We start from the raw sequence: 23,251 nt of genomic DNA on the forward strand, positions 1-23,251 counted from the left end.
ACTGGCTGCAGATATTTAAGATATTTGTAACCTAATCCTTTTGCTAAAAATAAGACACTGCTTTTATGATTGTTTATATATATATTTATAAGCAAGTTTTATTTTTTTCCAGGTTGAAAAGTCCACTATCACCATGTCTGACACAGAAGACGTGTAAGTACAATCTTGGATTTTTCTTTAAACTGTTTTCTTTAACAAACAAATTAATGAATTGTCCCTCTTTTTCTTGTTTTGCAGCGATGTTGGAGGTAAGTTATTTTTATTTGACTTTCATTTTCTGATACAAAGAAAACCTTCCCATAAAATGTAGGATCATGTACACGTGATAGTTTATTTCCATGCGAAAAAGTAATTATTCACAGAAATCCTTTCCTTTCATATGTTTCTCTTGTAACGGAGAAGGTTTGCAGGTTTGGCTTGACTCCTACAATGAGTTATGCTGCTATTTCAAACCAAATCAGCTCAAACATTGAAGTCTCGCCGTAGCATGGCTGCAGATACCAGCACTGGCAACAAGCACTGAAGAACAATTTCAAATACAGAGGAAAAAAAAAAGAAATTTCAACTGTTCTTCACTGACTTGCTGACAAGTGATGCAGCTGAGCATGACTGCAAGCAACCACGATCCTGCTTAGCTGGTGGGGAAAGATTGGAGGCATCTCTTAAGATGTCGTGTGTGTGACCAGTCAGCTCAGCACTATTGTGGTGCACATGCTTATCCTGGATCCCCAGTGTACCCACATTTTTGCAACTGTTTTGAAACAAAAATGGGTTACAGATGGGATCTTGTTGTTAAATGTTCTTTTGCTCCTTTTCTTTCTCGGATGAAGAGTACGATGGTAAGACACAAACCGCCGACTCCGGATCATAAGTCTCCCATCGTTGATACTAATGTATCGGTCATCTCTGATCAACACGTGTGCTCTGACCTTCAAACATTGCATGAGCGTGAGGACTAACATTTTTTTTTTAAACGTGTTCAACAAAAACAAAGTAGGGATGAGTCAACCAAAGGGTTATATTTGGACGCGTGTACTTCTCGAAGTCTATACCAACACTGATAATCATCCACTGACCTCTTATGCTTGCTTGTTCATCTTGCTACAAGTGGCGGTTCCCCCCATAAAAACCGCCCTTCTTTGTTCAACTCATGCCTCCACTTGTCACCCACTGATACACCCCCTCCCCTTCTTTCCATTCTCCCTCCATTAATCCCCACCCTGGTGACTGGCTGCATGTTGTTTAGCGGTAGAAGAGGAGGTAGTAGAGGAAGTAGAAGTTGCCCCAGAGGCGGCCCCTGAGCCAGAGGCTGAGCCTGAGCCAGAGCCAGAGCCAGAACCAGAGCCTGAGGTAGAACCAGATCCAGAACCAGAACCTGAGCCTGAGCCTGAGCCTGAAGGTATGTTGCATGGATGGGGGGCAGGGGGTATTCTATCATCCTTTCCTAGGTATCAGATGCGCTCTATTAGTTACAGTCCACCAATCAGACCCACTAATGTCCACATCTCTCCCACATCTGCTAAAGCTAACATCACCTTCCTCTTAACTCTGGCCCGGTCAGAGGTTACGCAGCACTAGTATCATTTTGATTTTCAAACATTATCATTTCCTTCTTCAAGGGCTCCCCAAAAATGAACTTTTTCTCCTCTCACATTAGCCTGCTGGCAAGCAAGAAGACGTGAATAGCCAAAATAGTTGCATGAGTATATGAAAACCTAAATAGTAGTTGTAAAACAAACATGAACCTTTTATACCGACATGTACCAAGTACAGCTGTCATTTATAACAATTCTCCCTGATATATATTATATGTAAATTATAATTTTGAAGTATGAGCCACTGTAGCGAACTCTTCTGGTCTAACATATAAATCAATATATCATTTAATAATAATCATTTTCAGAAATACGTATTCCATCACTATAGATATTTAATGATTCTCTAGCATAACAAGTGGTAGTTATTTGATAGTATTATAGGAAAGGACATGCCTGCTTGGGAAATTGTTCAATGGACTTATTGTCTATACCTTGCTAAGCTGTTCAAACACTTTGCATTTTTTCAACAATTCTCCATCTGTTATCGCAGCTTTAGAAAGTGTCTGTTTGTGCTAATATTATTGTCAAATAATATTAGCTTTCGAAGCTTTTGAGCTTTTTGAACAGTTCATTTGTACCATCTTGTTTATCTCTCATTAAGTTGTGGAGAGATGCAGGTGTAGGTGTCTTGTAGACTTGCTAGTATGTTCTGAGTAGTATTGGTGCGCCTGCTAACACTCTTGTTTATTCTGCTTCTGTTTTAAACGCTTGCTGCATGCAGACGCCGTTGAAGAGGAAGGTATGTTCATCTAAAAACTTTTGAGTCATTTGCAAGTCTGGTTTGGGGGGACCACAGGGTCCTGGTCATCAGACAGTGATGTCTGACTACAACTCAATTTCACAGAGAGCGCTGCAAAATCATTTTCCGTCAAGGTTAAACTGACAAATTTTCAAGGAAAAAGGGTGAAAGAATATGAAATGCTAATGTAGCCCCCCCCCTCCCAGTAATCTGCATGGCATGGAGCCGCCATTTCTGGAGCCACAGAAGAGAGAATATATTTTTACTTTGGGGTCAAGCCAATAAAACAACACATTTCACAGTGATTGTATTAGGAGAACAAACACAAAGGCTACTTTGTTGAATCTATGGATCACTTTTTTCTAAAGAAAAATTCTGTTAAAGAGTTGTATTAAGAGGTTTAATCTTTCCTAACTGACTATTGTATCAATCTTGTCACATGTAACCATTTAATCCATCTGATGCTTGATATTAATCAGACTTGTTTCTAACACCATGAATTGTACTTGTCCCCTTTCATCCCTAACCTGCAGAGGAGAAGCCAAAGTTCAAGTGAGTTTAATATCAAATATTTGAGTCAGTTTTGCTTAACTATTTCATTGCATGGGTTGAGAAGTGTTGAACTGAGAATCAAATTGTGTCTCACAGGCCCAGTGCTCCCAAGATCCCTGATGGTGAAAAAGTGGACTTTGATGTAAGGTTCAAACTTAATGAAGAATTAAAAAACAAACGTCTATAAATGTTGTTTTATGTCGTGCTTTTCCACAGGACATCCAGAAGAAACGTCAGAACAAGGATCTGGTCGAGCTGCAGGGTCTGATCGACGCTCACTTTGAGTGCAGGAAGAAGGAGGAGGAGGAGCTGATCGCACTCAAGGAGAGAATCGTGAGTACTTGAAAACATGGTAGTGGATTCTGTGGAAAGAACCTCTTAACTGTGTCTGCAGGAGAAGCGTCGTGCTGAGAGAGCCGAGCAGCAGAGGGTCCGTGCTGAAAAGGACAAGGAGCGACAGGCCAGGCGTGAGGTCCGTTAACCCTTTTGTCCACCCAAGTGTTCTGCTGACTCAGCTTTTACATGATCTGATCCACTTTATATTGTAATTTAAAGCTAAACAGACGTGATGCAGATGATTCGTCAATGAGTATTCTGATGAATATTCGTTGCTCTTCCAGGAGGAGAGGCGGATCAAGGAGGAGGCTGATCAGAAGAGGAAGGCAGATGATGACGCCAAGAAGAAGTCGGCTCTGTCCAACATGGGCTCCAACTACAGCAGCCACCTGCAGAGAGTCAGTCCACACACCACCACTGTTGCTGCAAATGTTTCGTATGTAATGTGTTATTCTAATAGAATTTTATGACTCCAGGCCGACCAGAAGAGAGGAGGCAAGAAAGAGACTGAGAGAGAGAAGAAGAAGAAGATCCTCGCCGCTAGACGCAAGCAGCTGAACATTGACCATCTGAACGAAGATAAGCTGAAGTATGACACACAGACGGGCACTGCAATGGTTGCGCACGCACACACACACACACACTCATCTAATGATGTGATGAAATCCTGTTTCTGCAGAGACAAGATCAATGAGCTGCATGAATGGATGAGCCAGCTGGAATCTGAGAAGTTTGACCACATGGAGAGACTGAAGAGGCAAAAGTATGAGGTGAGGGAAAACTTAAAAAAGCACCTTTAAACCTTGGCTTCAGCCACATTTTAAAAAGACAAGATGAAGTTGGATTTAAGTTATAATGTGATCATCTTATCAATGTGGTCAACAACAATGTGACTTGAAAAGGCTTGACTTGGGAGGATCTCAAGCCATTCAGTTCAAGAACAAGATCACAGATATAAGGGGTTCTTCTGAGAGCTAATGTAAGGAGCTCAGTCATTCTGGAGAATCCAGCTGAGGGGGACTTCAGCACCTTCTCCTGAATGCCTCCCTCAAAGGGTTCTTAGGGTAGACCTCTGGCCAGACCCAGGACACTATGTCTCCACCTTGATGGATGGACGGAATGAAGGGGTTGGAGGGATGCTTGGATGGATCTATGAAAAAATCCAAACTTGTATTTCGAGCAGCGCAACAGTTTGGTTGGTCCACTGGCATCCGGAGGCACCCTCTGGTATCGGTTCTGTTCCGGTCAGAATTTGAACCCCTGACAAACTTTGATTTCCTGCAGGTTACAACTCTGCGTAAGAGAGTGGAGGAGCTCAGTAAATTGTAAGTAGAGATGAAAGGATTCAGAATCCAAAGGGCTCGCTGCATGTTGGCATGGAGGAGACACAGCGCCCCCACATGGCTGAGCTTGGAGACTGTTGTCTGAAAAGTGATCCGTTTCGAAATGAACAGGGAAAATCCAAGTTAATTCAGTTGTGATAAAAACCAATTCAAACTCTACCTAAAAAGTCAAAACAAAAATATGATTTTGAAAACATCGTTAACCGAGTCTTGAATACAGACTCAAGCCATCTTTTTTAATTCTATTGATGAGATATTTTAAGATTTTTTTAAATTATTTTATTACTTTACGTAATGATTTAACAATTTGAATAATAACTGATTATTACATATACTATTCCATTTTAAATATATGTTCTCCATATGGAATCAACCTCTTCTGCTTAAAATCAATCCCGAGGACTTTAAGGTTCTTAAAAACTTTACAGGTAAGGGTCAAGGTCACATAGAAGAATTTAATTGTCAATAAAAACCATGACGTGTTTAGACTTGTCAGTTCATCTTTTTTTTGGTGTCACATAAAAACACATTCTGTGTAATCTACAATATGAATGATGCTGATAATGTGCACAACCTCGTCGTGGTTTCCCATGATACCTCAGTCCGCCGATCTCACCATGGACCAGGTGAAATCTTGTTGGTCATGAGTGTAACTAGTGCTTGATTCAGCTGCTGCTGTCGCTTTTCAGGTTCTCATGGTCAGGAAACGAATTGATATGTTGCAGAAGCAGTAAGTACAGAGTCCCCTGACAACCAGTAATTCAGTGTTTAACTTCCTCTGGGTGAGTTGTCTGTCAACCCACAACTGTCCTCTCTTCGGGACAGTTTTTGGTCAGTTTATGGCAGATTAATATTTGTTTATACAATTAGTGATAATCTCATGGTTAGGTTGTCAGTTGCCCACGACAACATTTGTTTTATACAACTGCAACAGTTTCAAGTACCATGGAGCCATAAACGTATTTCATCTTTACTAACCATCACCAGAAGGTGAGAAAATAACCAAGATAACCAGAAGATAACCAGGCTACTCTTGTAGCTGTTTCAACATGACTGTCTGGTTCAGTCACAGACCTCAGTGATAATCATTAATAATTTCAGTTTTACAACAAGTTTAACCCATAAATATTAGCTCGGGATTAGAGTCAAATATAACAGTATTTAGCTGAACATATATTTAGTAAACTTAACTTCTGTTGATGTTATCATGAGAAATCAGACGGTTTTCTCCGATGATTGTCAGTTTGCAGAACCAGGTACGGTGGCATGAGTGTGGTTTTGGCTTTTGCTTCAAAAGAAAAAAGTGTTCTGGGTTGAGAGTTTGTGTGCTTTTTGTGTTTCTCTTTATTTTAATATTGGGTTTTTTTTCACATGACTTATGAAGTCAGTTGTCAGCATTGAGATTTTTTACACAGCTAAATATGCTTTATAAATTTGACCTATTTTATGACTTGTCCTTATGTTTTTGCTATTTAACATATATTTCCAGGAACTATTAGTAATCTTAATTCTACATGTTCCAGTCAGAGTCAGGATTTATAAGTTAGCTTTCATATTTTCTCATGAATTTAAGAAATGTTTGTAACAATCCAAAATAGTGTTGTAGTTGAACATCCAATAAGAAAAATGTAAATGCACAGAGCAACTGAATCTGTTTTTGTTTTCATGACACTATAGCAGCAAGAAGGGAGCCGCCGCCCGCCGCAGAAAGTAGAGCGTGTGCTCGGACACCAAACTGCCATTTACTTGGAGAAACAGCGGATGAAGCAACACACACTTTGGCGAAGTTTGTATCTCAGAAGAAGTTGGTAAACCAGAGGATCACGCAGCGGATGCATCACCACTTCCGGTCACATGGCTCCAGGAGCGTTTAGCAGATGTTCAATAGGAATAAAAAACATCCAACCTGATTGGCCGTCATGCTTCCTCAACCCTTGACTGTTTGGTTCTCAGTATTTTTGTAAATAAAATGTCACTCTTCAAGCCATGACTGCAGAGCTGTTGTCATTCAGAAAATAATATTGTTCCATATTATTAGCTGCTTTATAGTCATTTGGTTCAAATTGAAATCCCTGATAAAATTGCTCAACTAGGTGTTCTATGCCGAGACAGTCAAATGGTGTCATCCTCGTATTTAAACAGTATATGCAGTGAAACAAGCTAACCTTTCAAATCAAAAAATGCAAAAATAAAAATTTTGTTTTCTTTTAAAAAGAATATATAAGAGTTTCAACATAATACGACTTAGAAAAGGAAAACTTTCTTCAACTGAGAAAAATATCTAAATTAAGTAAAATTATGTCACGATCTGGAGTTTATGATCCATGCGTTTGTGTCTTCTCGTCTGGACTATTGTAACAGTTTATTTCCGTGTCCAAACAAGAAGGAGCTGTCTCGCCTGCAGTTATGTTGAAGTTAATACAAAACTCTGCAGCGAGAATTCTGACCCACTCTAGTAGAAGACAGCATCATTTCCTTAAAACTTTTAACTGGCTACCAGTTTCTTTCAAGGTCAATTTTAAAACTGGTTCTAACTTTCAGAGCTATTCATGGTCAGGCTCCTCCTTACATCACTGATCTGATCCAGCCTTACACCCCAGCTCGGGCTCTGAGGTCTGTGGATCAGAATCTACTGATGGTTCCTCACACATGGTTCAGGACCAGAGGAGAGAAATCCTTCCAGGCTGTTGCTCCTAAGCTTTGGAACGATCTTCCTCTCTCTTTGCGCTTGATGGAGTCTACTCACTCCTTTAAGAAACATCTTAAGACATTTTTATTTCTGCAGGTTTTTCCTTGATTTTCTGGGACTCCTTTGTTTGTCTTATGTGTCTTTATCCTTTAAGTATATATTTTAACTGTGTATTGTTTTTGATTGTTAGTGTTTTGTGACCCTGGTCTGGAAAAGCGTTTTATAAATAACCTTTACTTACTTACTAACTTAGAGCTACAAATGAAAGTAACACTATATTCAGTGTAATTTTTATTTAGTTGAAATATTTGTAAATGAATCAAAACACAATGAAGTACAGGGGTCTGCTGACATGATGTAAGATTGTATCTGCCCATTTAGCAGTTAAAAAGTCTGGTCCAATCAGAGCAAGCTTCCTTTCCTTTGTATCACATGTCAAATTTGAAAGATGATGCTGAGTGGTTGGTTCATGTGGACTAACAAAAAGCAGCAGCTGGACTTGTAAAAACAAGTCTGTAAAGAGCCGCCATACAAACGTAAGAAGAGCACATAGTATATCACCATGAGTTATCCATCAGCTGACAATGACGTCTGGAAATGTATTTATACACTCAAAATCACTCTTTGATCTATTTTACAGATACATGTGGATAAAACACTAGTGACACTAGTGAGAGGAAACACTTCTCTACATCCTCATAAACAGTAATAGCTTCAGGGGCTGATGAATAACGTGAAATAATTCAATGTCAAATACATTGTGACAAGAATGTACAATGAAAGCCTCATAAACCGCTCACTTTTCTACCTTTTTAGACCAGGCCACAACTATGACCTCAGTGCTTGTTCAATATCATGTCAAATGTCTAAAAAAGGGTTAAAGGAATTACAGACAGCCCGCTCTGTTCGGGCCCGCCAGAGACACTTCACCTCTGTGAATAAGATGGAGGTTATTCTGAGCACGTCAGAAAAACTCATTTTATCTTGTTTCTCAAACACAGAAACACCACTGGATGTCACACGTGAACATGGATGTTTCAACACATGAAAGTGTAAACTGCCGTTAGAGAAAATCATGAGTCAATGCAAGGGATAAAAACATTTATTAAAGAAAAATTACATAACTATTTAACGTTATTTATAACTTTATACAACCATAACAAATGTGAAAACAACTTCAACTGCAATGTTTTCATTTAATGACGTGAACATTTACAAGCACGATCAACTGTATGCAGCGTTGAACACATGCCTCAGTACCAAGCAGCACCAACTGAGTCCAAGTTCTGGCTCAGAACTCCAAAGTAGTTGGCTTGTTCTAGGCAACGATGTTTTGTCCGCATTCGAGTCCTTTTGCTCTGCATGTTTGCGCGCCAAAAAAATTCAGAGCAGGGTCCTTGCGACGTATTGAAGGAGGCCTCCGTGTTGGTAAAGGATCAGCTCTTTCTCACTGTCAATTTCTGCCGTAACTAAGAAAGATTCTCCTTCGCTAGTCTGAAAAAAAAACAAAAAACACTTGATGAACAACATTCTGAGACGGAACCGATTTTTCTATTGAGTGCTAATCTTGGGCTTGAAACTTTAATTGAATGGAAGCAGAGCACAGTTAATTTCATTCACTGGCCAAATTCTATTGTATTCCAATGATTATTGAGATACAACCTTAGTTAGAATGAATGCTGCCAAAAGCAGCCAGTCATTATCATATCATTCATGATTCTTTTTCATGATGGGGTGGTGTGAAAGAGTGTTCAACCCTTCCTGATTTGTTATTTCTTTCTTGCATGTTAATTATCAGTCAAAGACAACACAAGTGAACACAAAATGCAGTTTTAATTTAGTCCGTTTTTTTTTTTAAATAAAGGGAGAAAAAACATTTAAGCCAGGATAACTACTCACAACCACTGCTAAGGCTTAATTTAGTTTTTCTTCAGCCATTCAGGAGTGGACTTTATGGTGTGTGTTGGGATCATCGCGTCATCATAAGCGATGTAATGGGACACACACCATCAGCATTGGCTTTTGTTTCTGTTCAGTGTCTTGCTCGTAGTGGTTTCAGGAACTCTTACCTGAACTGTAGCACTTGATGCCTGGAGTTCCCTTGGATGCCAGACTTATATATAGAACTCAATTGCTTTTTTTCCCCCTTATCTGTTCTTGAATATCTTTAGATTTTAGCAGGATTTCTAGGATTTAAATGACTTCTCGATTGAGAACAGGTGTTGAAGTAATCCGACCTCAGTGCTAAAGAAATTGAACCGGGGCGTTTTAAACCACGACTGTACACAAGGATACGCTTCCTTTAAAAACACTGTTCACTTGGGTTGTCTTTGACTAATATATATATATATATAAAAAGAGAACCAACATCATCATTGTGATCATCTACCTTGACGGTGAGCTTCTGTTTGGGACTCAGGTTTGTTGGCACATCGATAGTGAACCTTTCCTTCCCACTGATCTCAAGCGAGTCGGGATTTTCTCCAGGCAGAAACTGGAGCGGCAGGATGCCCATACCTACAAGCTGGCTCTTGTGCAGCTTCTCAAAGCTCTCCGCGATGACTGCTCGCACTCCCTGTCAGCAGAAGAGATAGCAAAACATTCATCTTTTAAATGAGCCAGTGAGGTTGAGTCAATTCTAGTTTACCAAAAGGTAGGGTCCCTTGGCCACCCAGTCTCTGGAGCTCCCTGAGCCATAGTCTTTTCCTGCCAGAATGATGAGACTAATGTCATCTTTTTGGTAACGCTCAGCTGCCTCGAAGACATCCAACTGTGAGAGACAAAGTAGAAACATGAGTGTCTAACATCTCAGATACATGTGTGTTACAATTTAGAGATGCCCGTCTCACCGTCTGGCCTGAAGGAAAATGAACAGTCTTAGGTCCTGGTTTCCCATTGAATCGATTCCGTAGTTTAATGCTGGCAAAGGTTCCTCTGGTCATGACAGCATCATTTCCTCTTCGAGCACCATATGAATTGAACTCTCGAGGCGTCAGCCTGAGGAAAAGTGACATGTATAACTTTGACTGAATCCTGTGTTTGTATATATATATATATATATATATATATATATATATATATATATATATATATATATATATGTATGTGTTATTTGCATTAACTCAGTATAACACAGTTTAGTTTATTTTAAAGCTTTGTTTTACAGGTAAATTAAATGAAATATGTAAAATTCCCTAAGGAAGCTGGTTTATACAAAACAAACCTTTTGCTGAGCAGGTACTTTGCTGCGGCGCTGACTCTGGCAATGCTGCCAGCCGGGGATATATGGTCAGTGGTGACTTTGTCCCCAAGGAAGAGGAGGACATGAGCGTTTTCTATGGATTGATGAGGTGGAACTTCTTTGCTCTGTGGAGGAAGTATGCAGGTGTTTTTAATGAAATATACAATGTTTGTACAACACAGTCTAATGTAGGAAATAGATTGGTGGTCTTACGAGTTTACTGAAGAAAGAAGGTGACTTAATGTAGGTGGACTTAGGATCCCAGGGGAAAACTACAGAGTCCAGACACTCAATGTTGTTCCAAAAAGAGTTTCCTTTCTGAGAAAAGGAAATGACGAGATGATAAAGGAATCAGTGGACATTGGAGCTTGTGACCGTTGTGTACCTACCTCCATCCTCAACCTAAGATTTTGAAATATAGAGGCTATGACGGTCTCTTCTTCCATCTGCTGGACCTCCTCTCTGGATGGCCAGATGTCTCTGAGATACACATCCTTTCCCTCCGAGGTCAATCCTGATCAAAGAGAAATCCATAATCCATAACGAGATCCATAAAACACATTTGTATAGAATTTATATTTAAACTAAACTGCAATACCCCTTCTGACACATGGCATTATATGAAGCCATCTAAAACAAAAAACTGCACCAACCATCACCAGATTGTTTCACATGTACAATATGTTCTTACAACACAGGGAGATGTGTCAGCATGTACACCTTCAGTCAAGGGTGGGCTATTACACTTTCTTGAGGGCCAGATTATGAAGAACAAAGATCTTTAATAAGTTACATGTATAGTTCAACTAGTAATATAATTCTTAGATAGCCATCATACACATTTCTAAATGTTTAGTTGTATAGTATTATGTTTACCTTATGCAGGCTGCAAAGACAGAGTTAGAGATGTGGCCCAGGGCCATACTTCGCCCAGTTCTGCCATAAGTTGTTGTAGTGCTGATGCACTACTGGAGACTTGATTATAGTTGCTAAACTCTTTGCCATTTTTTCTGCAAGTAACAATTAACTTTAAACACAATAGCATGCAGCAGAGTAGAAAGACAAACTCATGTGCTGCTTGGAGCTAGTGACTTCTTTAAGGAAAAGTTTGATGAGATATTGTTGTCACCTTAAATATAATTTAAATAAAGAGAGAGACAAATACATCTCGACTATAAACTAGAGAAAGAATGAACTTTGGACTGTTGTTCCTTAAATCTTTGGATTAATGTAATAAAACGGATGAAAGATGAAATAACAAATTTACAACACTGTCTGCAAGATATTCAGATATAAAATGCAGTTGTTTTTTACTCTTCTTTGTTTTTTTTAACTATAAATCACTTGCTGAGTTTTCTATTTACCTAAAGGCTCTTTTTCAAAGTCGATTCCAACGGTGCCTGCTATGGCATAAGCCACCACTAGAGGGGGTGAAGCCAGATAGTTGGCGCGCACGGAGTCACAGAGGCGGCCTTCGAAGTGACGGTTGCCCGATAAAATCCCACATGCCACCAGATCACCCTGGAAAAAGTAGACGGAATCCGAATTTCAAGCATAGTGTCAAGCTTTTCAATAAAGGAGGAATATTTTACCTGTTTGATGGCATCAACAACAACAGCTGGCAGTGGGGAGCTGTTTCCCACACAAGTAGCACAACCATAACCTATGACCTCAAATCTAAGATGGAACAGAAAAGGTATTTAAAGTCATACAGAGTGTCTGACTTAAAGCGACTCTTAAGAGCGTAGCAACGTTTAATATAGAAAGATGTTGGATGGTGCATGAACTCACCCCAACTGATTAAAATAAGGCAGGACTCCACTGGTATTGAGGTAGTGAGTGACCATGCCGCTCCCAGGAGCCAAGCTGGTCTGGATGTAGGGCTTGACGACAAGTCCCACTTCCACAGCCTTTTTCGCAAGCAGTCCTGCCAATGTATAAACATTTTATATATTAGCATGAATACAGAATGAGGGAAAAAAGATGTTATGCATTTATTTATTCACAAGTTATTATCATTATCAGCTTTTATACAAATTTACTATGCATATGATCATACATCATTTTTACAGAGATCATACACAAGAATAGAGTTTAGAAAATAAGCAGAGAAGAACATAAATTCTGCCCCTTATTTTCATTTCCATGCTTCTTACCTGCAGTCAGCATGACCGACGGGTTGCAATTATTGGTGCAGCTGATCACAGCAGCGATGACTACAGACCCATGAACAAGCTGGTATTTCTCACCACAGTGAAGGAAAGGAACAAGGGTTTGCTGATTTTCCTTAGAAACATTGAATCCTTTAAACCCCACCTTTGACAAGCAAACCAGTTGTTTAGTAAAATCTTGAACAAAACATCACATCAATGGACTCAAACTGATTTTATAAGTGAGAAGATTAAGTACCTTTTCATTCAGACAACTCTGGAAGTCTTCTTTCATATTGCAGACTGCAACTCTGTCCTGAGGCCTCTTGGGTCCACTCACACATGGTACCATTGTGCTCAGATTGATTTCAATAACCTTGATTGAGAGGAACGATGTTGGTAAATGTAGCACACAATTGTATTGTCGCAGTAAGTGGGGTGAGAGGAAGTACCTGAGAAAAATCTGGATCATCTGCAGGGTTTTCATAAACTCTGAAAAGTTTAACGGCCTTCAAATAAGATGCTATAAATTCAAGTCTTTCATCTGTAAAGTCTGAGGAGAAAATTCAAGATTGTTAGGCAAAATATTAACAAATATACCTTGAATAGTGGACTTACTTGTCTTTTTAAAGTGCTCAAGTGTAACTTGATCGACAGGAAAGAAGCTACTGGTGGCGTTGTACTCGGGGCACATGTTGGCAATGGTGGTTCTGTCAGGAACTGACAGTTGCGAGACAGCAGGTCCATAAAACTCTACAAATCTCCCAGCAATTGCAGCTTGCCTTAAATGCTTCAAGACAGAACCACTACTTTAGACATTCATTGAATTATACAAGGATAGTATGATGCAAATACTCTTGTAAAGTAGTTGAAATATAACTAGAATTCAAGTTACCTTGGTTATGCCAAGGACAATGTCTATGGAGGTGGCAAGAGGGTTAACGGATCCCACCAGTTTACAGCCCACAACCTGAGGGAGCGTCATAGACACTGGCTGTCCCAGCATCACTGACTCTGCCTCAATTCCACCAACACCTAGAAGAAAAATAATAATAGCCATTAACAGATGATGCAGTGATAAAGCCTACATCGAAGTGTGCACAGTACACATTAGGTAAGCCATTAGCTACAGTCACATTACTTTGTTATTTTTGGGACGGTTATCCTTCCCTGCAGTAAAGTCACAGATTTTTTATCAATATTTTGACAACATTACATTTTTAGTATTTTAGTATTTTATATACAGCATATTTTATGATGGGCCGTTGGACGACACCCCATTAAATGCAAGCTCCTAAATCGAATCAAAATGGACAAAAAACCTTGATATGATATTGTAACGTGAAGTTGTGATTAACACCGGTATTATCCATCTATCCATGATGAGAGCACAGAGTTAAACAACTGCAGCAGCAGGATGGTTTTTCATCTATAGTTAAGCTCTATTTTATGTTCCACAGCCAAAATTCACATATTTCAGCAACATGCAAACAAGAATACAAAAACAATAGCATTGACAAATTGATCTTATTGATCTAATTGAAATTATATCTATATAATATATATAGTAAGTAAGTAAGTAATAATATATATATATATATATATATATATAATAACAAGTCATTGTTCTTTGTATTTTTACCAAATTTTCCAATAAAATAAAAGCCAATTACCTTACCAACACTTATTTGACATCATTTTATTTTCCAAATACGGGGACACCCTGTCACGCCCATACCAAACATTACTCCATAGAATGGCAAAGGAACAACCTTAAACTTGATTTTTGACAACCATCACCTCTTAGACACACTGACACTCATGCAACATTCTCTGTTGCTTAAATCAAGCGCCTCCATTTTTTAACCAGAACACTGTATCAAAAAGTCTGCACCTTATATCTAAAAAACACTGTTTATGTCCATTATAGCAGCATGAAGGTTGCTGAAAAGGCTTTTGGTGCGAGTCCTTTAAGGGATGTACTTTAGTTATATTGTCCACACTGCAAAATTAACTGCTGTAATGCTTTTGGTGGGAGCAATTGTCCCTGTTGTGTAATAATGACTTTCAGGTGAAAAGAATCAAGATAAAGGGATTGTGCCATCATAATCTGGGAATTCTTACATCTACAAACAAGCTGGCTTCTGTCCAAAGAATAAGAATAAACATTGCAAAACAATAAGCAACAAGAGTTGAGTTATCAAATTGCAAACAACCTGAGAAAATTGGTTATGATACGGTTTTCAGTGGCATTGCTGTACATTTGTGAAGAATGGATTCTTTCGAACCAAGAGGCGTTTGCCCGATGGGAAATTTGTGTTTTAATATGAAATTTTAGAATATCTGTTTTAATAGAAAACTTTTGTGATTTCATATTTACATTCAACAAAGTTAGATTGCTGTCATTTTACTTTCACAGGAGGGTTCAACCCTGTATCACAAAATGAAAGCTAAGCCATTATTTTTACTAACATATATTTTGTAGCAAATGTATGGAAAAATCTAAGAATGATCAAATATTGTAAAATGGAATAAAAAGGATAATTTCAGAATGATTTACCCCAGCCTAAAATGCCAAGTCCATTGACCATGGTGGTGTGTGAATCTGTTCCCACCACACTGTCGGGGTAGATGAATCCGTCGCTGACCTGGATCACTCTGGAAAGATATTCCAGATTCACTTGGTGGACTGTGCCAACATCGGGGGGGACGATGTTCACATTCTTGAACGCTTTGGAGCACCACTGTTGGAAGTTGAAAATAATTAGATGAATGTGAAAAACACCGTTATTCTTCCTTGATGTAATATTTTCTACCTTAAAGAAATGAAGCCTTTCTTTATTTCTGAGCAGTTCCATCTCCTGATACTTCATAGTAACGTCAGTCCTGGAAGTAACGCGGAGATTTTCTATCATTAGGCACACAGAAACAAAGGCCAAACAGTTGCATAAACATAAACTTCCACAAAATGTGTGGACTAAATATTTTCAGGAAGACAATGAACACCAAGAGACTCTACGAGAGAGGTGTGCTTAGATCTGGTAAACAATGGAGGCCAGAACATTCAGCCACTCAAACTCTGGAACACTTAACCCATTCACCCGTGACAGTTGGACTCTTTGGACATATTCAAATCACAACTTAATTCACATCTCTTCAAACTGGCTTATTCTTTGTAATAATTTATATGCATTTGACTGTATATTTACTGTGTATTATAAATGTTTTTATTGTGCTGCTTTTATCCTCTGTAAGGCGTCCTTGGGTGTATTCAAAGGCGCCATCAAATAAAATAAATTAATAACTGTACTCCTGGTACTATTGTATTTATACATGGTTTTTAATTTAAATGTTTTTAAATTTTATATTTTCAAAAATTTCCAAAGTCTATAGCAGTGAGTGCATGGAATATGTCTTTCATCTTTTATCGAGGATAGATATATACTGTATTCAGTGCATGTTCATCCGTTTCCTGTGCCTTCATTGCTTCTGTAATCAGCTGCTCTTTAAATTGTGAATGTATCTAATATTTAACTGCATAAACCACACAAATAAAAAGATGGGTTAACAAGATTAAAAATGTCAGAGTGTCAATTGTTAAAAATCTTTTGAGATAAAATGTGTCCAGTACTCACTCAGAAACAGGCTTCAGGTGGAAAGGGCACAGTAAAGGTGTATTCTCGATCTGCTGGACTTGTGGCCCAGGTTGACCCGGGGTGGACGACGCATCACTGCATGAAGATTTACCACAAGGGCCGCGTTGGCTGCCACACTGGGAGCCTCCTCGGACTTGAGGCCGGGGCAGTGCTGGGCGGGAACTGCCGCACCCGCCACCTGGGTTTGGGGAGTTCTGTGTGGCACTAAAGAACAGTAGGGAAGGTAAACTTTAAAGTGTTTTTATAACATTGGAGTGCAGACAGATGGGAATAGTCTTTAGTCTAGTTTACATAGGGGTTGTGCATTAAGTAGCTAACATAAAAGAAATGTGTTCGTTATGACATCTGAACACAATGAAATAAACAATCATATAAAACTGAGTCAACAGTCACCATGTAATGAGAAGTTGTGCAGTTTGATAGCTTATATTTTTCAAGCATTTATTTAAAATTTTAATTACCAATATCAAACAAAAAAAATTGCTATGATAGGGCATAAATAAACAATAAATATCTTATATGCGATTGATGCGAACTTCTAAGGCCACAATCCAACCACTCTGTTGCCCCATCACTGACCAAAGTTAAAAATGATAAGATTGTACACGAATGATGAACAAACAGAAAAATATTCAGTATGATACAAATTATATGATTGTTGAAAACCGAATACAATTGAAAATGTTTGATTATTGATGAACATGCTACATTGCATGCAACCAAAATGTGTATGAAATGGTGTAAAATGTGTAAAATGGTTAAAAATAAATAAATAATAAAGTTGTGTAGAGGTCTAGATTAGATTAAGATGAACATAAATACATTTAAATCAACATTTTGTTAAACTGATGCAATTGCTGCCACCACAGTGAGTTGTATTGGAGTGGAAAAACAGCACACACAACTACACTCGTGTTCTTAAAGTAACCGAAGTCTTCAGAATTAACTTTTTTGCAGACTTACCATTTGCTGTAATCAATCTGAAGCGAGTGGTCTACAATTAGGTCTGTCGGGCATTTGGGGTTAACAAGGTTAGGATCAACACCAAGTTCCACCAGGGCGTCCCTCATTGCAGCCAGATCCACCATTGCAGGAATTCCACTACAGAAGAAAAAATACAACAAGTATAAAGGCATTGTTTTCTACATAAACAAATACATGAGTCAGTTTCACCAAGTTCAGATGAATTTAATCGATTGATTTAATTTTATACATCATGCTGTTGTGTATCCTGTTGCAATTAGTCAGCATCTGAAACTTCTATTTACAAATTCCAAAAAGACAAACAATGTCATATTACAGTATGGATTTTGCCGACACCTTCAAACACGAGAGATGATTAGCTGAGATCGGATATTCAATCGTGAGAGTATTGTGCGATAGACAAATATTGATGTGGGAAGGTGATCCATGGTGGTGATCATTTAACTTTTGACTTTTTTTTTTGTTGGCAAAATGGTGAAATGCATTTTATTGAACAAACTTGTTAAAACTCAGATACTACACTACAGCGACCAGTCGCCCGCCACTAAGAAAAGCAACATTGGAGTTCAACGTTGTGTTGTTGCCACCATAGTGATTGATATTTATGTCTTGCCACCATGTTGTTATTAAAATAAAGTAAAAGAAGGGGACCAAATGTCAACCAAGAGACTGCAGTGTGCCAACACTGCCTTGTCATTATTGCTCTATCAAATGTTTTTGTTCCCATGTCTGACACTACAATGAATTTACTCAAATGTCAAGTGATGTCCATCTTGTCTGATGTTACCCCCTCTTGGTAAATGCTGTCTGTAAAAGGCTAGTCGACTGTAAGGCCAGAGTGGCACCACGTGTCAACATGCAGCAACTGCACTACTTCACTTGGGTGAAACATGGAAAAGCCCACAACCGGAGAACTGATGAGTTTTAGTGAAGAGGGTGATAAGGATTCTCCATACTTATTTAAGTGGAATTTTAATAAAGCGTGTATGATGATTTAAAAATCAGAGAACAAAATAATATACAGATTCATTTTGGAAAAGTAAAACACACAGTTATTCATTCTTAAATTTGCACAGTATTTTTGTGGAACCAGTAGAACCAGGTTTACTGAAATTGACTTTATCTGACGTTAATAAGCCAAACAACTTTGGCCTCCTGACTTTTTCTGCTTTTGAAAATTGTCATATTTGCTTCTCCCAAAATTAAGTTAAGTAGTTGGATTTAATTTCTCTCCCCCTCCCCTTTGAATAGTTTAATTTAGTACACAAGAAATATGGTGAAATCAATATAAATCGATAAATATAACCTCATGCGTCACAAAAGGGACACATTTTTGAACTTCTGGTAGAAAACAGAAATACTAGCACTATGTAACATTTATTTGTTCCTTTTATGTTGTGTATTCACTGTGATGTTCTTTCGTAAAAAAAATCTTACAGTTAAAGAAACTACCCTTTTGCCCTCATGTACGATGCCTACTACGTGTGATCTTGGTTACAGCTTTTCTGTGATTTCCCAAAAATTATTATTTTTCACTGCAGTGTATTCTTTCAGATAAACTTAGTGGACCTTTCAGTCCACATAGACCCAAAAGAAACTTGAATTTTAAAATAAATTGTTTAATTGTGATCTGACTTGGTTTGACATCAATTCAATAGGTACCACGAGGAATGAACAGAAAAAAACAAGTTTATTGTATTGTATTTTACGTGTAATAACTGAACGAGGTTGAAAGTTATTGTGAACGCGTTTAATAAAGATTGATTAACTGACTTATCTGACTTTTTTGTTTCGCTTTATATGGGAAAAAGGTTTGAAAATAGTCCATTCATTGACAGCGCACTTTATAATCCATGGCGCTCTATAGTGTGCATAATACAATAAAACATTTCAATTTGTCTCTTTATCAGTTCTTTATTAGGAGACAGACTGATTGTAAAAACGAAATATATGTTTGGCTAGTGAAAAACAGATATGAAGTTAATGTTTGACTGACAGTCATAACCAAATGTGCCATTGACAAAAGGTTTATCTTGTTAAATCCATAACTACCACTCAAACCGAAAGGAACATCATACAGGTTTGAAACTCAAAAGTACATACTAGACACTAGAGACTTACGTGAAGTCCTGCAACAGTACTCGTGCTGGCGTGAAGGGCACCTCAGCTTTGGCCTGCTGGTTTTGCCAGTCCAATAAATTCTGGATATCTGAGGCTTTTGTGTAAAATCCATCACAGTTGCGAATTGCAGCCTCCAACAGGATACGGATGGTGAATGGAAGCTTGTCTAAGAGAAAAAAAAAAGCCAAATCAGACTTATATTTTACAATTCTATTGTAGAGAAACTCAGGAGATAAGCCAAAGGCAGACTGGGAAGCAGAAGAAAGAACAGGATGAAAGGATAAATGGGCAAACAGTTTAAAATGCAGTACTGCTAAAAAATAATATAACTAAATCATAGAACAGAGTTATCTTTCAAACTCTTTGCAAAAAAAAACGACCTTGGATTGTAGTATAATAATCATACATTTAAAAAATAATTATATTTTTATTTAATACATATACTGTTGTTAACTGCAAAAAAATGATCACAATTCACTGGATGAAAATAAACCTGCCAACATTGGATCAATGGAAACAGAAGCTAAAGCAATGTTTACCAGATGGAAAAAATGACTGCACAACTGCAACAAGATGGTCCCCTGTCATTCAATATTACAGCCAAGAACTGGTTGGTTGGTTAGCAATTACTGTAGTAATAGCATTGTAATACAATTGTGATTTGTTTTTATGAATTTGTTTTACTTCTCTTCCTCTTCACCCCTTCTTTTGTTCCAACTCTGAAGAAGTAAAAGTATACTTGAGATGCATAATCTGAATACAGAGACTGTCGAACTGAATGTTTAGCTCTATCTTAAATTGTCTCAAGGTAAAGGTTGTTGATGTTAATTTTTTTTTCTTTTTGATTTGCCTTTGCATTACTGCGTTTCTTGCATCTACCTGATGGGTGACTTGAATAGGAGTACCTTGTTGTATGTATACTACTTATTAGGGATATGTCATCTATGATTGATGTGAATTGACAATAAACAAGTTCAAAAAAAGTATTATATTTACAAATACAGATTATAGTATATAGAATTTAACATGAATGTGTTCTAAAACGTGTTTCTAATGGCACAGTAACAAACATTTATTCTCAGGGGGATCTATAAGGTGAATAAAGCCAAAAGAAAAAACAAGGCCAAAAGACACTCACCATATCGAGGATCATTTAGTTTCAGTGGATTAAAGAACTTTAAATCTTCTGATGTATTGATGAGATGACTATAAGGGTGACCTGCAAAAAAAAAAATAATATTTTTAATGAACAAGTTAGAAGTCATTTACAACCGAACAACCAAAATGAAAAATTGGAGTAGACATTTAAATATATATGAAATCCCATTAGATTACCGCCTCAGATCACGAAAGCTATATCCTCGAGGTCATAGGTCACCAAAGACTCAAATCTACTTGTAATGTTGTTCCTCCTGCTGTTATGGATGACACTTGGATAACTAGCTTGAAGCAGCTAGCATAGCTTCTTATCGTCCGGCACATTGACTCGCTACTTATCGTGCTAATGCAATCTGCCATGATAAATAAAACCAAGGAGCTAAATGTGAAATATAAATGATGGTAATAGTAGTCACTGAAGAAAAGGGGGATTTATTGCGGTATGAACAATATTCATTCGCTTTTCTACCGAGTCCGACACATTCTGTGTCACGTATCTAGTCGTATGCAGCGAAATAATTTTGGATAAACGATTGACTTACACAGTAAACGTGTATTTTAACGTCAATGATAGCGGTTTTCTAACGCGGCCCAAACGAACTAGTCTTTACCTTGGAGTGGAGGAGGAAGCGCCATGATGACTTCTGAGATCAACACGACCCGCTCTCACGAGAGCTGTGGCAACATGGAGCGACCAATCAGAAGGCCGCTCCTTCAAAAAAAACACCTCCCTCCTCGAACCTTGTGATGATCCGCTTTTAAAAAGACAGAGACCCTGATGCTGAGTCATGTCCACAGATATACCTCGCATATTACAACTTTGGATCTTGTGCAGCTGTGAGACTGCGCCACTTACTTTTGTCTTGGTCATTTCTTGGTCAAGTCGGACTAATACGGCTCTGCATTGGCAAGCACCTGGCGAGCATCCTGCCTACAACATTCTCACAACCCATGCCATTCATCAACTTGTTTTGTCGTCATTGTGAACCAAGATTAGCCCAGAAGACTACAACACACATGCAACATCATGAATCAAGGCTCACGAGCGCATCCAAGTTCAGAAGGTCTGAGTCTGTGAGTCCGATGCTGAACGGGTTTCTTTCAAGCGTTCTGAAAACACAATAAACGTATAAAATCTCTGGTCCTCTGGGGCTAATACATTCTGGACATGCAGGCCAGGGTAACCTAACAAGGGTTCATGCCAGTTTAATACCATATGTTGATTACAGTAGATGAGTTTCGCAAATAATGAGTCTTTATTCATAGCAATTTCCTTGTACGGATAATTGAAATCATAATCCTCGCTCAGTAAAAGTCTGAGCATTACTTCTGATATTGTCGACATGGTCCTCAGAACATCAAATACCAAACTTCTCTCTTTGTATCCTTTGTCTTTGTTATTTTTCTTTGATCTATGTTCTTTATCTTTAGACTTAGACTTAGATTGTATCATCGTTCTCTTTATTTCTCTTTGTTCTTGTTCTTATTTTATTTTGATTTATTTTTTGTGAAAAATTGCTGCATTTGCTGTGGCTATTGGAAAAAAACAATTTCCCGAAGGAGACCTCCTGAGGGATCAATACAGTTTTACCTTACCTTACCTTACCTTAATCCTACTAACTAAGCATCTACACACAAACACACAATTCCACAGATATTTCGGCCATGTATTTGACATCTGAGGCTTGATGTTGGAACTATGCATAAAAATGTAACATATTATCATATAACGTCCACAAAGTCCATTCTCTTGAATTTGAATGTAAAATTAGGGAAAAAATATTGAAAAAAAATAATCCTTTTTGTAAATGATATTATGAGCCTTAATGAGACTCCATTTAGAAGATATGTCGCCTGATTTATTCATTTGAAATGTGAACAAGCTGTGCAGCTTCCATATCAGTGAATAAATGCTTTCCCCCGTGAACATACAAGCCTGTTCTCATTTCTAAAAGATCCCATTTTGAGTAAGTCAATTTGACTACACTTACCAAATATTTTGCAATGGTATCCACGTTGTGTCAATGACGCTTCTCACATACACGGCCAAAATATCTATGGATAACCCCAATCTGTAAGTCCATTTGCAATATTGTTCCATCAGAAATTTGACCTTCCTTGTCTTTGTGTTCATAAACACTTGGTTGAGCAGATTTGTTGACAATATGTTTGTAATGTGTCTTCATCTCCCCCTCTCCCTAGATTGTAAATATACCAGAAACAAACTTTCAAATCTATTTATTGTAAGTAATTACAGTGTATATTTGTACTGTGGAAGACTTGCCTGTATAAGTTTAATTTCTAACCTAGAAGTGTGTTCTGATATCAATAGATTTCAACATAGTTGTAATGTCTGATTTTCACAGTTGCGGAGACTTCTTCAGGATGAAATATGATGACATTACCATCATCATCACAAGCAGAAGTGTTGCAGAATTCTATACAACAAGATACTTTGGTCGCATTCGAAAAATATACATTATATACTGTATTTATCAAGATTCTCACAATTTTACTCAGATAACCATGTAGTGGAAACATTTTTAAGGTCAAGCCTTCTCCTGATTACGGTAACATTTTAGACTGAAAAGTGTCAACAATAATATACCTTTAATTAATTGTAAAATGTACTCACATCTTTCATGTATTTTAAGGTTTGTAAATAACTTACTTTCCATCTTGCA

At 37.9% G+C, this 23,251-nt stretch overlaps 2 protein-coding genes across 2 annotated transcripts; one reads left to right on the forward strand and one right to left on the reverse strand.

The window, feature by feature from the left end:
- Nucleotides 1-239: 239 nt before the first annotated feature.
- On the forward strand, nucleotides 240-6,478 carry LOC148072637 (troponin T, fast skeletal muscle isoforms-like). Its single transcript, XM_087797665.1, has 11 exons — nucleotides 240-248; nucleotides 1,243-1,399; nucleotides 2,871-2,889; nucleotides 2,986-3,031; nucleotides 3,106-3,222; nucleotides 3,284-3,361; nucleotides 3,510-3,623; nucleotides 3,702-3,814; nucleotides 3,905-3,995; nucleotides 4,510-4,550; nucleotides 6,246-6,478. The coding sequence occupies exons 1-11, from the start codon at nucleotides 240-242 to the stop codon at nucleotides 6,280-6,282; spliced, it is 822 nt and encodes a 273-aa protein (XP_087653791.1). The 3' UTR covers nucleotides 6,283-6,478.
- A 1,865-nt stretch (nucleotides 6,479-8,343) lies between these two features.
- On the reverse strand, nucleotides 8,344-21,262 carry ireb2 (iron-responsive element binding protein 2). The gene is made up of 22 exons (XM_087797051.1): nucleotides 21,179-21,262; nucleotides 20,548-20,628; nucleotides 19,410-19,575; nucleotides 17,268-17,405; nucleotides 16,284-16,508; nucleotides 15,465-15,534; nucleotides 15,209-15,392; nucleotides 13,544-13,683; nucleotides 13,267-13,438; nucleotides 13,101-13,201; nucleotides 12,908-13,024; nucleotides 12,655-12,814; nucleotides 12,290-12,425; nucleotides 12,091-12,175; nucleotides 11,863-12,019; nucleotides 10,888-11,012; nucleotides 10,712-10,816; nucleotides 10,481-10,623; nucleotides 10,107-10,254; nucleotides 9,905-10,027; nucleotides 9,647-9,832; nucleotides 8,344-8,751 (listed from the first exon to the last, which is right to left on the reverse strand). Exons 1-22 carry the CDS (start codon nucleotides 21,201-21,203, stop codon nucleotides 8,641-8,643), a joined length of 2,898 nt encoding a protein of 965 aa, XP_087653177.1. The 5' UTR covers nucleotides 21,204-21,262; the 3' UTR covers nucleotides 8,344-8,640.
- Nucleotides 21,263-23,251: the final 1,989 nt, after the last annotated feature.

The sequence above is a fragment of the Callionymus lyra genome, chromosome 8, assembly GCF_982586985.1.
Source record: "Callionymus lyra chromosome 8, fCalLyr1.hap1.1, whole genome shotgun sequence".
Classification (NCBI taxonomy): Eukaryota; Metazoa; Chordata; class Actinopteri; order Syngnathiformes; family Callionymidae; genus Callionymus; species Callionymus lyra.